The following is a 13,708-nucleotide window of genomic DNA, read 5'->3' on the forward strand; positions in this document are numbered from 1 at the left end:
TGTCCTTGATTAAACTCACACTGGAAACCAGCGGCACAACTGTCAGGAGGGTTACGCAATGACCCCAACAACAGTCGGAACGTGGTTGTTCTGGTTGAGGAAGCCTGAGCGAGTTGGTCCAGTCCTGAAAAACTTGTCCTCCTCCTCCAACAAAAGAACGCGCCCGTGGCTGAGGCGCTGTGTGACTTTGCGTGCCTTTGTGTGTGAAGAGGAGGCGTGGCTCAGCTACACTGGTGGTTCTCAGTGGAGGAGGCGACAGTGGGAAACCTGGAGGGCAGCATGGCAACGCCACAGGTGGTATAAAGGCCCAGAGGCACGCCCTGCCAACGGACTCACTCCAGCACTCCCCGACGGCGGCGCCTGGCAGCAGTCATGATCAGCCTCTTCAGACTACAGCGCGTCTTCAACATCAACCAAGTGCCCACAGTCAGTTCCTCTCTGCTGGACTTTGGGCTGCGATTATGGGAGAAGTTCACCCAAAGCCAAACTCTGCCACGGGATTAAAACTGTCATCATGCCTTGCAGGTCTTTCATGAGGATGGCATCATCTCAGGGTACCGACACCCCCGCAGCTCAGCCGCAGATTGCATCTGGAGCCTCTTCCAGCTCACCAATGAGACCCTCAACATCTGGACCCACTTCCTGCCCACCTGGTACTACTGACACCTTCCCTTTGGTAACAATGGCCCAGAATTTTCTTAAATGACCTGTTTTTTGCTGTTAAATGCACCTGAGATTGTGTCCGTTTGCTCGTTTATTGTGGGGGAGGTGACGTCAGAGCGGAGCAGCAAACTGTGTGGAGGAATCACAGATGATCCGTTGTGACCAAAACACAGGTGTTGACTTTTGAAAAGAAAACATCTGTGAAGCCTCAGAACGAAAGGAAAAAAGACTCTTAGCGATTTCCTTAAACAACCAAAGTTGGCGAGAAAGAAACCCAAACAAACCTGAGCAAACATCTACTCAGACCTGTCGGTGAGGGAGTGTTCAAAAACTCGGGTTTTAACTCAAGAAGTGGAAAAAACTCCATGAAGATCTCAGACCTGCTACCTCACAGTCGACACCATGTACACAAGGAGTGTGACAGGAGTGGTGGCTGCTCACACACACACACACACACACACACACACACACACACACACACACACACACACACACACACACACACACACACATTCTTTCTCTATGGTCTACAGGTCACTCCCTGACGTGGGTCATTGTTGTGACCTCTTGAAATCCAAGATGATCACAACAACTTATTCTGCATGAAATGATCAGCTGATGAGGAGACACAAATCCTGACCTTTAAATTGACCCAAGCTAATAGTAGCGTTACATTTTATCATGTTTTATCATGACGCTACACCGTGTGTGTGTGTGTGTGTGCGTGCGTGCGTGCGTGCGTGTGTGTGTGTGTGTCTGGTAAAGGACTCGCAGGGGTGTGTGCGACATGGGGTCCTGAGTCCCACAGGCCAGCGGCTAATGAGCTCATACATTCTCAAAACCAGCAAATGAGTTGGCACAAGTGAGCCGGAGCTCAGTCGTGTGGAAACGTGTAAATAACACGGGCTGGTTAATGAGGGGGCTGGTTAATGAGGGGGCTGGTTAATGAGGGGGCTGGTTAATGCGACAGGGATCAGTGGACGACTTCACCAGATGTCATTTATCGATCAGAGATGTTAATCATTATTCTTTCAGGCATTTATCCATCCCACAACATTCCAGCGTCACACCACACACTGTAAAAACAGCCCATTAACGAAAGATTGATATGAAAATGGTAAATACCGAAGCAGGTGTTCACTGATTCAGCGTTTCTGAAGCTCCTTATCCTCGCTGTAGCCCATAAATGTGAGCTTTGAGAGGTAGAAACGTGCGGCGTGTCGCTACAGCTGGTCTGTGAACCTCTGCTACTCTTCCCTCCTGCAGGTATTTCCTGTGGAAACTGGTGACAGTGGTGCTGATCCAGACAGCCTGGCAGGACTCCTTCACCTGGCCTCTGCTCATGTTCCTGCTCACCTGCTGCATTTACCCGCTGGCGTCCAGCTGCGCCCACACCTTCAGCAGCATGTCGGCGCGTGCACGCCACATCTGCTTCTTCTTCGACTACGGCGCCCTCAGTATCTACAGCCTGGGTGTGTGGCCCCTCACTGAGGGGTTTTAGCAGCACCCCTGTTTTACTGACCAAAGGTGACTATAAGCACTATTTCTCACTCTGGTGCTGCAGGTTCAGCCATCAGCTATTCGGCGTATATTTTCCCAGACAAGTGGGTGAATGGTGTGTTCCACCGTTGGTACCTCGCCCTGGCTGTGCTCAACACAGTCGTCTGCACCAGCCTGTCCTGCTACTCCAGGTAGAGAGATCTCGGGCCCTCGGCTGTTGCTCAACTCAGTAAACTCCTTTTCTAATTCCGTGTAGCTAAATCCTGTTCTTTCTCTCATCTCACACCACGAAGGCTCGGCTTTCCGTTCTGGCACTATGATCGTGGCACCGTAAAGAGGTAAAGAAAATCGCGATATCATCTGTTTTCTGTGACCAAGTGGATGCAGTTTAACCTTTGTGGGGTTAAAACAATGCTCGTGCTCTTCTTCTGCATCATCCCTGATGTGGGATTGGAAAAAAAAGATTAAATAACTGTCATGTTATTGTGTTGGGTTACCTAACAGGGCTCACAGCAGTCTGGGTGATTTATTCCCAGTGTAGTTCCACCTGAGGACCAGTAAAACCTGTTTTCTAACATGATTCTGAACCCTAAACCTCCTGCTAATGTGACACTGAAGCGTGCCTGATATCAAACCACAGTTTCTCCCATGAGTCTATCATCTGGTGCTCCACAGGAATCCTGCTGACCTTCCATCAGAGCTGCACGATCCCGCCGACATCTCGGCTCTCTGTGGTGGAAAATAACCTCTCCGTGATCCTCTGATTTCAGATTCCCTGAATATCAGAGTCCCAAGTTCAGCAAGGTCCTCCGTGTGGTTGCCTTCGCCTACCCCTACCTGTTCGACAACATTCCTCTGTTCTATAGGGTAGGGTGCACATTTTAATCCGTCGCCCACATCAAAAATGCCAGTCTTTTCTGTTCCCTGGGTGTGGCACGCAGTTAATCTATTCTAAGCTGTAGCCCTGGTTGGGATTTAAATGAAATGTCAGAGTTCCTCTTTTGATAAGTGGGTGAATTCTATTGAATGTTTTTTTTGATTTACATTAAACAAATTCAAATTCATTTTCATCTAACAGATGAAGGGTTTCAGAAGGTTAATTGGCTCTGTTTGGTGCCCTGGCAGGTTTTTCTGTGTGAAGGAGACGGCTGCACAGACAATGACACCAACATCCTTCACTACAACCACATCGCTCTGGCTTTTCTCACCGGCTTCCTGTTCGCCACACACCTACCTGAGCGCCTGGCCCCCGGCAGCTTCGACTACATAGGTGAGTGCCATCGTATGTCACGGTTATAACATTTCCCAGTGGTATACAAAGGTATATTTGTAATCTCATTGTAAATAGTTTTCATTTAAAGTCCTGAATAAGGCAGTGTTTTGTATGTGGTGTAAATGTAAACGTGTTCTCCTCTGTGTTAAACATTGTCAGGTTTGGCTAATGCATAACTGCATCTCCAAACATTTATAACGTCCTATGCTCACTTTTGATCTACTTTTACTGGTATTACCTTGATTTCAAATGCAACTGCGCCCCCTGCAGGTCACAGCCATCAACTCTTCCACGTGTGCGCCATCCTTGGCACCCACTTCCAGATGAAGGCCATCGAGAAGGACATGGTGACACGGCGCCCATGGCTCCTGGAACACTCCAGACCCCTCACCTCTGTCAACACAGTGTGGCCGGCCCTGTTCTGTGTGCTGGTCAACTTCTTCATCATCGTCCTGTTCAGTTTACCTCTCCTCTCTGGGGCCACGGGCCACAAAACGCCTCGTAAGAAAGCAGGAGATCCTGGCAAAACACTGACGTCATAACTACGGGATGGCACACGTGCAGGTGTGAGCTTCACACCTTTATGAACTTTACTGGGATGCTTTGAGCTACTAAGATGCTGTTGATCTCAATGTATTTAATGTTTGAACTGAGCTGAACTCATATCCTCCGGTAGAGGATGAAGAGATAGATTGTTTATGTCGGAAGACTTGTGACTATGTCCAGATGATTAAAAAATGAGTATTTATTGACTGTATTATTTACTGTATTTTGAATAAAATCTTAATAGAACTTCAATCTGTTGTGTTAAAGTAGGAAAAACATTATTCAGTTAAACCCTACAGAAATTTTACATTGTACTAAATGCCCCCCCCCCCCCCATGTCCACAACTGCATCACAAGTAAATACAGTATTAATGATATTCATGTACATCTGATTGGTGACCTACATTTAAATACTACAGAATTTTATATTTACTTATTTTGCATACCTATAGCTAATGTGAACAATTTCTTATTAAGTTTTCCGTGCCTTGAATTCCACACAAATGCACTCGGAGTGACTGCAACCATCTCAAATATGGGAAGTACAATTTAAAGAATGAAATGAGCTAAACTCATGCAGTAATTTGATCTGTTATATATATACAGAGAGAGAGAGAGAGAGAGAGAGAGAGAGAGAGAGAGAGAAAGAGAGGAGAGAGAGAGAGAGAGAGAAAGAGAGTGAGATGAAGATTTCTTGAAAGATAAAAACAAGCATAATCGTTGTCATACTTCCGGTTCAGTTGAGCAAAGCTTCCTTTCAGACCCGCCTTTTTAGTCTCTTTAGGGCGGGACTTCCGCTCTCACGGCGACGGCTGCGCCGTGATTGGTTAAAATAGCGGAAAAGCGTTTCATAATAGAGTTTTTCAAATTTAGGAGAGGCGCTCTTGGGTATTTCTGGAGAGGTCGAGTTTTTAACGAAAATGCAGAGACCTATGTAAGTTTTGACAATCTTATAACGGCTATTAGTTCACGTATTTTTAATAATCGAAACTATTGTTAGTTGTATTTTACCACATCTTGTTTTGTATAAAAACCGCATAAAATAATCAGGGATTAAATGCGTTTACAGAACTACCGTTAGCTATCCAGACAGCTAACGCTAGCTGTCTGATATTTTGGTTATAGAGGACTGTTCGGTAAGAATAGATACTTCTCGATTATTAATCACCATGTCCTGCGTTTCTTTCCTTTTTTAACCAATAGTAAAGGGAAGACTCCTAGGAGGCCCGCCAACAAAAGGGCAAACAACGTAGAGAAAGATCCAGTTGGGGTGAGTGGATATATTTTAGGTATCTCCTTAATCTACAAGATGATTACATATGGGTTCCTCGCAAACATGGCTGTGTTTAATTAAAGCTGATTTTAAGGTGATTATTTAATCCAAGGGGAAATTGTTCTTTGTTCACTGTCTAACCTGTCCTACACATTTACTAGTTTACATGCACAATTTAGTACTATTGCCTGGATATTTTCCATCAAATGTTAACATTTACTATACTTTCCTTCTGCCATTATATTTATTTTACCAAAGCGCATTACAATGTTTATTAAATTGTTTGAGCTTACCTTTAGGGACTCGATGTCTGTAAGTTGTTTTTTTTCCATTATTGGTACTCTGATAAGTCATGCAGGCACAGACGGAGTCCACATGTTTTAATCAGAGTTTAACCGATACCAAACATTTGATCTGTTAACCGTCAGGCTACAATGCCAACTTTGTCATGGGTTTATTCTACAGCCGATGATAATGACAGCACAACATGTTTCCCAGGTTTACTGTCGTATACGTCCACTTGGGGCAGAAGATGAGGAATGTTGTGTCGAGATGATAAGCAGCTCAACCATTCAGCTGCACGCTCCCGATGGCCTGAAAGCCAACCGCAATGGAGAATACAAAGAGGTAAGTGTGCTGCACCCTTTGCTTTGGCCATTTGTTTTTCATCTCCCCTCAGCCTGACCTTATAAACTTTGAGTACGGTAATTCATGACATATGACACCCCTCGATTTCTTTTTGCGGATAGTCTCAAGTAACATGGTTTATTTATTAATAAATCACTTTTGTTGTTTAATAGAACCCCCAAATCTCAGTGCTTCATTTAAAATGCCTATTGTTCTCAGATTCTGAATTCTTTCCTATTTTCTACATGTTTTTTTTTTTTACATTTTAGACCCAGTACACTTTTAAAAAAGTATTCGGTATCAACACCAGTCAAAGGGAGCTGTTTGAGGACGTTGCCAAGCCGCTGGTAGAAGACCTTATTCAGTGTAAGAATGGTAAGTCAATGAATCTTATACTTCTAAAGTGGAAAGTGGGCCAAATCCATTAATGATGACTAAATTGGTCTGGCACTTGCATGAGTTTAGGACTAAAATACACTTTGAAAATGTAGAATTCATCTGCAAGAATGTACTGATGTGATTGTGATGGTCTACGTTGACAGGTCTGTTGTTTACGTATGGTGTTACTGGAAGTGGTAAGACCTTCACCATGACCGGCTCACCTGGAGAAGGTGGGCTCCTTCCACGTTCCCTTGACATGATCTTCAACAGCATCGGCCCCTTTCAGGCCAAAAGATTTGTAAGTCTGATATTCTGTGAAGTAGGTGGGGGGAAATTTTATGTGGAAACTGTATGAAGTTGGAAATGTTTTGAATCAGGTGTTTAAACCAGACGACAAAAATGGGATGGAGATTCAGGGTCAAGTTGATGCTCTGCTGGAGCGACAGAAGCGCGACAGCCAGCAGTCGGTGCCCAAAACACCATCCTCTCGGTAACTGAGGCATTTTGTTCTCTGAAATTTAATCTAAATCATATTCAGATTGCTTTTTAAAACTAACCTGTCATCTGTTTTCACAGGCAAAAGGCTGATCCAGAGTTTGCAGATATGATACATTCAGAGGAAGCATGTAAATGCGATATCGTGGACGAGGACTGCTGTTACAGTGTTTTTGTTTCCTACATCGAGGTTTACAACAACTACATATATGATCTACTTGAAGATGTTCAATTCGACCCAATCAGACCGAAGTAAGAGACGAATCCAAATCAGGTTTTGCTTTTTGAAACAAGATCCTTTTGTCGGTACAAAGCTCTCTTGACTGGTACACTAAACTAATATTCAAAAGTTGTGCCATCACAGTTGTCAACAGTTTGGCCTTTTGTTCAATACGCGTTACAATTTGAGACACAACTTATTTGGGTCTGTAGCATTTCAATGTTGAAGAGATGCACTTTTAAAAATCCTGTTTTCATCAGGTGGGTGGCTGGAGGCACGCCTGTGCGGAACAATGAGTTCATGTATGTGGCCGTGAAAGAACATTAATCAGTTCTTTTATCTATAGGTTTAACTTTGTTGTAGTTGACGTACGCCTCATAATTGCATTTCCATCCCTTTTAATCCAAAGCCCTTTAAAATCGTATTTGTAGCGTACTTGTTGTTTTTCTCTCTCATGTGGCTGTGATCTTGAAGGTTTGGCTCCCTGCTCTTGCTGTTGGTGACCCATAATGACCCTGAAAGGCTTGAGCTTGTCTGCAAACCTCTGCATGTGTTGTCTGTACCCCTGAATGCCATTGTTTAGAATCTAGCAACTTATTTTTTCTACTTTAAAATGACACAGTGTATTTCTGTTTTCTCATTGTTTTCATCTGTTATTTCAGACCCCCTCAATCCAAGATCTTACGTGAAGACCAGAATCATAACATGTACGTGGCTGGCTGCACAGAGGTCGAGGTCAAATCTACAGAGGAGGCATTTGAGGTCTTTTGGAAGGGTTAGTCTGCACAGTGTTTTAATGCATATAGGTCTATTTTTACAATTATTGTTAAGTTAGATATAGTATGATTTATTTTTTTTCTTCTGCATTGACAATTCTCCATCTGTAGGTCAAAAGAAACGAAGAATAGCGAACACTCAACTCAACCGTGAGTCCAGTCGCTCCCACAGCGTGTTCACGGTGAAGCTGGCCCAGGCGCCGCTCGATGCCGATGGGGATCACATTCTACAGGTGAGGTTTTGTATTTTTAGCCGAGTGGCTCATGTGCTGAATTCCAGTTGGATCCGCTTGGCCACATTGGTCTTCACTTCTTTCCAAATCAAATCTTGCTCGGGTCAGAAAGGATTCCAGCCTGTTTAAGTCAAATCATGTGTTGTTAAAATTCAGGACAAAAACCAAGTGAATGTGAGCCAGCTGTGTCTGGTGGATCTGGCAGGCAGTGAGCGCACCAACAGAACCAGAGCACAGGGAAGTCGCCTTCGGGAAGCAGGTCAGTTCAGATTGCAGTATTTCGTCTTTAAACCACAGAAACTTTTTCCATCACATTTGCAGGCATTTAATAATGTTTTGGCTCATGTACAGGTAACATCAACCAATCCCTGATGACTCTGCGTACCTGTATTGAAGTCCTGCGTGAAAACCAGATGTGTGGAACCAGTAAGGTTGGTACCTCATTTTTTGCTCTGGTTTATATCGTTTTATTATTTTATAGGTTCAGTTACAAGTCAGAACAGCTCCACTCATCTTTTGTTATCTTCCAGATGGTGCCGTACAGGGACTCCAAAGTAACGCACCTCTTCAAAAACTACTTTGATGGAGAAGGAAAAGTGAGGATGGTTGTGTGTGTTAACCCAAAGGCTGATGACTATGAGGAAACTATGGTACGACATGAGCATATAGGTTTGTTCTTGAGTTTCTACATTGTGCTTGAAGGAAATCTAATAGTGCTGAATTTTGTTTGTTGCAGCTGGTGATGCGTTTTGCTGAGATGACCCAGGAGGTGGAAGTGGCGCGGCCTGTTGACCGGCCTATCTGTGGCCTCGCTGCTGGACGCAGACACAGAAACCAGGCCTTCAGAGATGAGCTGACATATCGCTTGGAAGAGCGAGGAGGTCCCATTAATGCTGGTAAATGGCTGAATAAATGAAATTTTATGTTACTGCAGAACACCACTGTGACGTCAAACATGTATTCATCTATATTGTCTTCAGCTCTGTCCACTTCTTGTTTTATTGGAACAGATGATCCTGTCGTATTGGGCCAGGTCATAGAAAGCCTTCCAGCTCTTCCTTCCTGTGAACTGATGGATCCTGCTGATGATCAGACATTGCCTCGTCTGATTGAGGCTTTGGAAAAGAGGCACTGTGTCCGTCAGATAATGTCAGAGCGGTTAAACAAAACGGGTATGCAGCCATCTTTAATCTGCTGTTAAATGTTCACTGTTGCTTTGAGTAAATGTAGTTATTTCACATTTGTGTTAGTGAAACATTTTGTCCACTGTGAACATCAGATCTGCCCTCCATTTTCTCCTACAGCCAATACGCTGAGATCCATGCTCCAGCAGCTTGATGGTCAGCTCAATGCAAAGGAAACCTTCCTTCATGATCAACGAAGCAAACTGGGAGAGAAGGAAAAAACCATCAGCAGCCAGAAATTGGAGATAGAACGATTAGAGAAAAAGTCAAAAACCTTAGAATACAAGGTGCTGCTGCATTTTCCCGTTGGTGCTCTCTGCGTGCAGCGTTGCAAAGTAAGAACAGTATCTTTTACTCTGCTGTCTGCCTGCTTAGGTTGATATCCTACAGAAGACAACAGAAATGTACGAGCAGGACAAACGCTCACTTCAGCAGGAGCTGGAGACTCGGGAGCAAAGGCTGCAGAAAGAGCTGACGGACAGGAGGCGCATAGAGCATCGCATGCAGGGCATGGTGACTGATGCAAATGTCAAGTGGGAGAAAGAGTGTGTAAGTGAACTCAAGCTGGGCGACTTAGTTTTTGAGGGTATTTCTGATATCTAACCAAAAGAAAATAATGTGTTTTATTAATGTTCACCTGTTTACCTGTTTATCAGGTGAGACGAGTAAACGCCAAGCAGATGGAACTGCAGAACAAGCTGTGGATGAAAGATGAAAAGCTGAAGCAGCTGAAGGCCATTGTAACAGAGAGCAGCAGCAGCAGCAGAGTTGGTGGATGCCCGACTGAGCGTCCAGAGAAGCCCGAGAGGCCCTCAAGAGACAGAGATCGCAACATCAACCAGAAGAGGTCTGCCTCACCACCGCCGCTGCCTGTAAGTCCTTCAACAATTCCTACATGTACCTCAGTGTTCTGTTCTTTGATCTATCGGGGAGCATTCTGGGAAATGTTTGCATGCCGCTAATTGTCATCCTGATTGTTGTATGATTTCAATGCTTAATATTCACAGTCGCTATTTGTAATAATCCTGATGTGTATATGTGTGTTTAACTGGTGCCCCTAACACCCATGATGCCTCGGCCACATTCCTTTGTCACCTTTTAGGACATGAGCCAAACTTCATCTCGCAAATATCCAGTCAGATTTAGGGCAGTTCAGGACCCTAAACCCTCCACCTATCCGTCAGTAGCCTCCTGCATCTCTGATTGGGAGCACAAGTTCTCAGTAGAAACAAGCGGCCATCCTCCCCAGTACGGAGACTCGGGTCCTTCCCAAGGCACCAGCAGTGTGGGTCGCAGGAGAGGCCAGCGTTGGGCCCCAGACACTGAGGTTCCCACTACATCTGTTGTCTGTGGTCTAAACCTTGAAGCAGACAAAAGGGTTAGTGTTGGTGTATGTTAGTCGTCCCTAAACGTGTCCTTATCTTTTGCCTTATCTGGGCAGGAGCTGCAAAATTTAAGTTTATCTAGCAATATCCTAATATCCTTACTGAGATTGTACTGTCGGTGATGCTTGTAGTTCTTTAGTTCAGCCCTCCTGCTGTGGCTATACCAGCCCAGAGTTCTTTCTCTTGCTTGTGTTAAACTGCTCTATAGATTTAGATTTAATTTTCTCTTGAATGCGTCAACACAACAGAAGTGACAGAAGTCTCCAACACCCAAGTGTGTTGCCATAGTGTGTAGTAGTGACGGCACAAATGCATGACATTCCAAAAAGGCTGAGCTAAATGGATTAGGAAAGTATAACAAATACACGGCGATCGTTTGTTTAGTATAAGAAATATGGTGACACAACACTGTCGTGTCCCACTTTTATCTTACACCTACGGTCTTTTCAGGAAGGGCTGACCCTTCCCGACTCAACTCCAATAATTGATGAGCAGAGATTGAATATTTGATGATGACAAATGACCTGCAGCCCTCTGACTGTGGACCAGATGTACACACTGGGGCCAGGCCACAAAATTATTATTTGCAGACCGTGAAGACTTTTGGCTTCTTATAAAATGCTGACAGATGGAACCGTTTTTATCTTTGGGTTGTGGTTTGCATCAATCTTTTGATTTCAGTTGTTCCTCTGTAGTTTTAACAAACCCTACACTTTGAAATGGAGGCCAACGTCCCAGTATGAAATGTAATTCGGTCAGTTGATTACTTCCATGCCGCGTTTACTTGTTCCGGCGAGTTTGGATCAAAACAAACTAATCTAGTAATAATCTCATGTCTAATGATCTAACGGTGATCTATCGGCTGTCACTTGAAATCGGTCTGTTGTGTTTAGAGCACATTTTCTCGTTAATTTACAAAACCACATCTGTTTCCTCTTCGCATGATCTTTTGATTGCAAAACATTAGCACGCTACTTCTAACCAGATTTGCATGTTGACTCTTTCACTCTGGACTTCTCAGTCACTGGTGTGTTTTTAGTTACTGTACTTTATTAAAAATCTATGTATCAGAGGTCAGAGCATAATTTCTGTTTAATGGGACATGCTACAGTATGTCTGTCTCGGTCCTTCAGGGCTACATTTATTTTCTGTCATTCCTCTGGGGCTTAAAATTCAGGACCATTGAAACTGTTCTCAAATGATTCCTGTTGCAATTGCTTGTGAATAACGTCCTGATTTTTTCTTCTCTCACAATGGGATCACCAGACAGCTCTTCCGGTCCACCCATTGCACAGGCGTTCGCACTCTGCGGGTGGGGAAAAATGGGTAGACCACAAACCACCTTGTAATTTGGACCTAGACACTGTCTTGCAGCCAATCATACCAAATGCAATCAAGGTGTCGACCCCCAGTGAGAAAGCTCTGTCTAAATGCCAAAAGTATGTGCTTAGACACCAAGAGCTTGCCTCTGACGGGGAGATCGAGACCAAATTGATCAAGGTAAAATTGTTGAAGTCACATCTGATTGTCTTACATCATCTTCTCTTAATCACCTTAATTAACTTCACCAGTGATTAATGGTTATTGGCACCTTTTGTGGGGGTTTTTTGGCCCTTCTTTTGCAATTAAGATATTTGTTTGATTGTTTTTGACATAATTTTTTCACAGGGCAATGTTTTTAAGACCAGAGGTGGAGGACAGGCTGTGCAGTTTGTTGACATCGAGACCCTGAAACAAGAGTGTCCAACAGCACCCAGGTGAAGCCTTTGTTTAAACTAAAAGATGCCTCCATAAGGTTGGGTCATTTACGCTTGTGAATACGAATGAAACTTTTAATGACATCTTCTGGTATCTGGCTAAAGTATTTTTCAGTTTAAGAAACGGAACCATTTTGAACAGGGGGAATAAAACTATAATGAAAGGTGGATGTGATGCAGATGTGACTCACTCCTTCCTGCATCTCTCTGGTCATTTTGAAAAAGACCACTTTGCTTCAGTGCTCTGGAGGTTCCTGTGCTGTATTCATACGCTTACCTAATCTGAAATTAGGGATTAAACCACATCTGCAAAACTCTAAAAATATAGTTTTATATTTTAGCCGCAAGAGACGATCAGGGTCCAATGATGGACCGGACCAAATGGAGGACTTGGAAAACAAGGTAAGACATGTTCATAGTAATAGATTACAATAAGCAGAACTACATTTGGCATGTTTTTTTAGTTTTTTGAAATTAATACTTCATATTATGTCAAAACTTTCCCCAATAGGCTCCTTTACCAGGCCAAAGCACAAGCCATGTGTATCAAAAGTAAGTAAATATGATACAGCTCAAGCTGTAGATCCAAATGCTCTAACGTGAGATACAAACTTTGTTTTCTTTTTTCAGACGCAGGAAGCCTTAAGGTCTGCAGAGACGAAGGGCCGGCCTGACAGCGGTGGAGGGACACACATGTTAAACTATGCATCTTTAAGACATCCTGCATTTTTGTATTTGTTTTTTATGACAAATTATTTTTGCACTCAGTAATCAGGATTTTTTTTGTCTGTAGAAAGTTTTCACTTGTAACTCTGTTGGATGATTGCTGAAATTATTACTCCTTGAAGACATGGATATATTAAATAGTATAATTGCACTGTGTTTATATTTAGTTCTTTTTACTTATGAGTACCCGAAGTTTAGAGCTGCAGTGTGTGGAACTTTAAATGTAAATATGAAACTTCCGCATATCTTTCTTTTACGTCAGTCTCTGACTAACTGTAAATAATTATTATTACTTTTTTTTTCTTTTTTTACCTCTGATGGACAGATCTCCCTGGGGTGTGTAGTACACCACTATTTTGGTGGTATTAAATCAATTAGCAGAAAAAAAGGTCTAAATGACTTGGTTATTGATAACATGAAACGACATGTAAGTGACCTGAGTTCAAAAAAGCACACAAGCACCTTTGCCTGTGCTTTTTGAAATAAACATTGTTAGTATAGTTTCAAAAGCTGTCGGCCCCTGGGGCATGACAAATGGACAGAAGTAAAAGGGAAAACCTATGCAGAAGAAACAATTGCAGCATGTAGTTTTCAACTATGAAGAGAGGCTTTCACAACTATATAAAAACTAAATCCAAACTGCTGCATATGACAATGCAGAAGAGTTTC

The 13,708-nt window shown here is 43.3% G+C and overlaps 2 protein-coding genes across 7 annotated transcripts; both read left to right on the top strand.

Moving 5' to 3' along the window:
• Positions 1-9: 9 nt before the first annotated feature.
• paqr5b (progestin and adipoQ receptor family member Vb) lies at positions 10-4,234 on the top strand. Its single transcript, XM_057018922.1, has 8 exons — positions 10-426; positions 526-653; positions 1,930-2,135; positions 2,228-2,354; positions 2,457-2,501; positions 2,934-3,030; positions 3,289-3,433; positions 3,707-4,234. The coding sequence occupies exons 1-8, from the start codon at positions 373-375 to the stop codon at positions 3,976-3,978; spliced, it is 1,074 nt and encodes a 357-aa protein (XP_056874902.1). The 5' UTR covers positions 10-372; the 3' UTR covers positions 3,979-4,234.
• A 588-nt stretch (positions 4,235-4,822) lies between these two features.
• LOC130515572 (kinesin-like protein KIF23) lies at positions 4,823-13,190 on the top strand. Of its 6 annotated transcripts, XM_057015918.1 has the most exons (24): positions 4,823-4,916; positions 5,186-5,252; positions 5,754-5,882; positions 6,152-6,257; positions 6,425-6,561; positions 6,641-6,753; positions 6,840-7,010; positions 7,239-7,280; positions 7,641-7,753; positions 7,866-7,987; positions 8,144-8,246; positions 8,339-8,418; positions 8,518-8,637; positions 8,724-8,883; positions 8,998-9,159; positions 9,292-9,458; positions 9,547-9,720; positions 9,828-10,043; positions 10,274-10,549; positions 11,823-12,056; positions 12,225-12,313; positions 12,655-12,715; positions 12,825-12,865; positions 12,944-13,190. In XM_057015918.1, the coding sequence occupies exons 1-24, from the start codon at positions 4,903-4,905 to the stop codon at positions 12,957-12,959; spliced, it is 2,913 nt and encodes a 970-aa protein (XP_056871898.1). In that variant the 5' UTR covers positions 4,823-4,902; the 3' UTR covers positions 12,960-13,190. The 6 variants fall into 6 exon arrangements, with proteins under 6 accessions (XP_056871898.1, XP_056871912.1, XP_056871921.1 ...); XM_057015932.1 differs by lacking the exon at positions 11,823-12,056; XM_057015941.1 differs by lacking the exon at positions 10,274-10,549.
• The last annotated feature ends 518 nt before the right edge of the window (positions 13,191-13,708 follow it).

This window comes from Takifugu flavidus, chromosome 2 (genome assembly GCF_003711565.1).
Source record: "Takifugu flavidus isolate HTHZ2018 chromosome 2, ASM371156v2, whole genome shotgun sequence".
Classification (NCBI taxonomy): domain Eukaryota; kingdom Metazoa; phylum Chordata; class Actinopteri; order Tetraodontiformes; family Tetraodontidae; genus Takifugu; species Takifugu flavidus.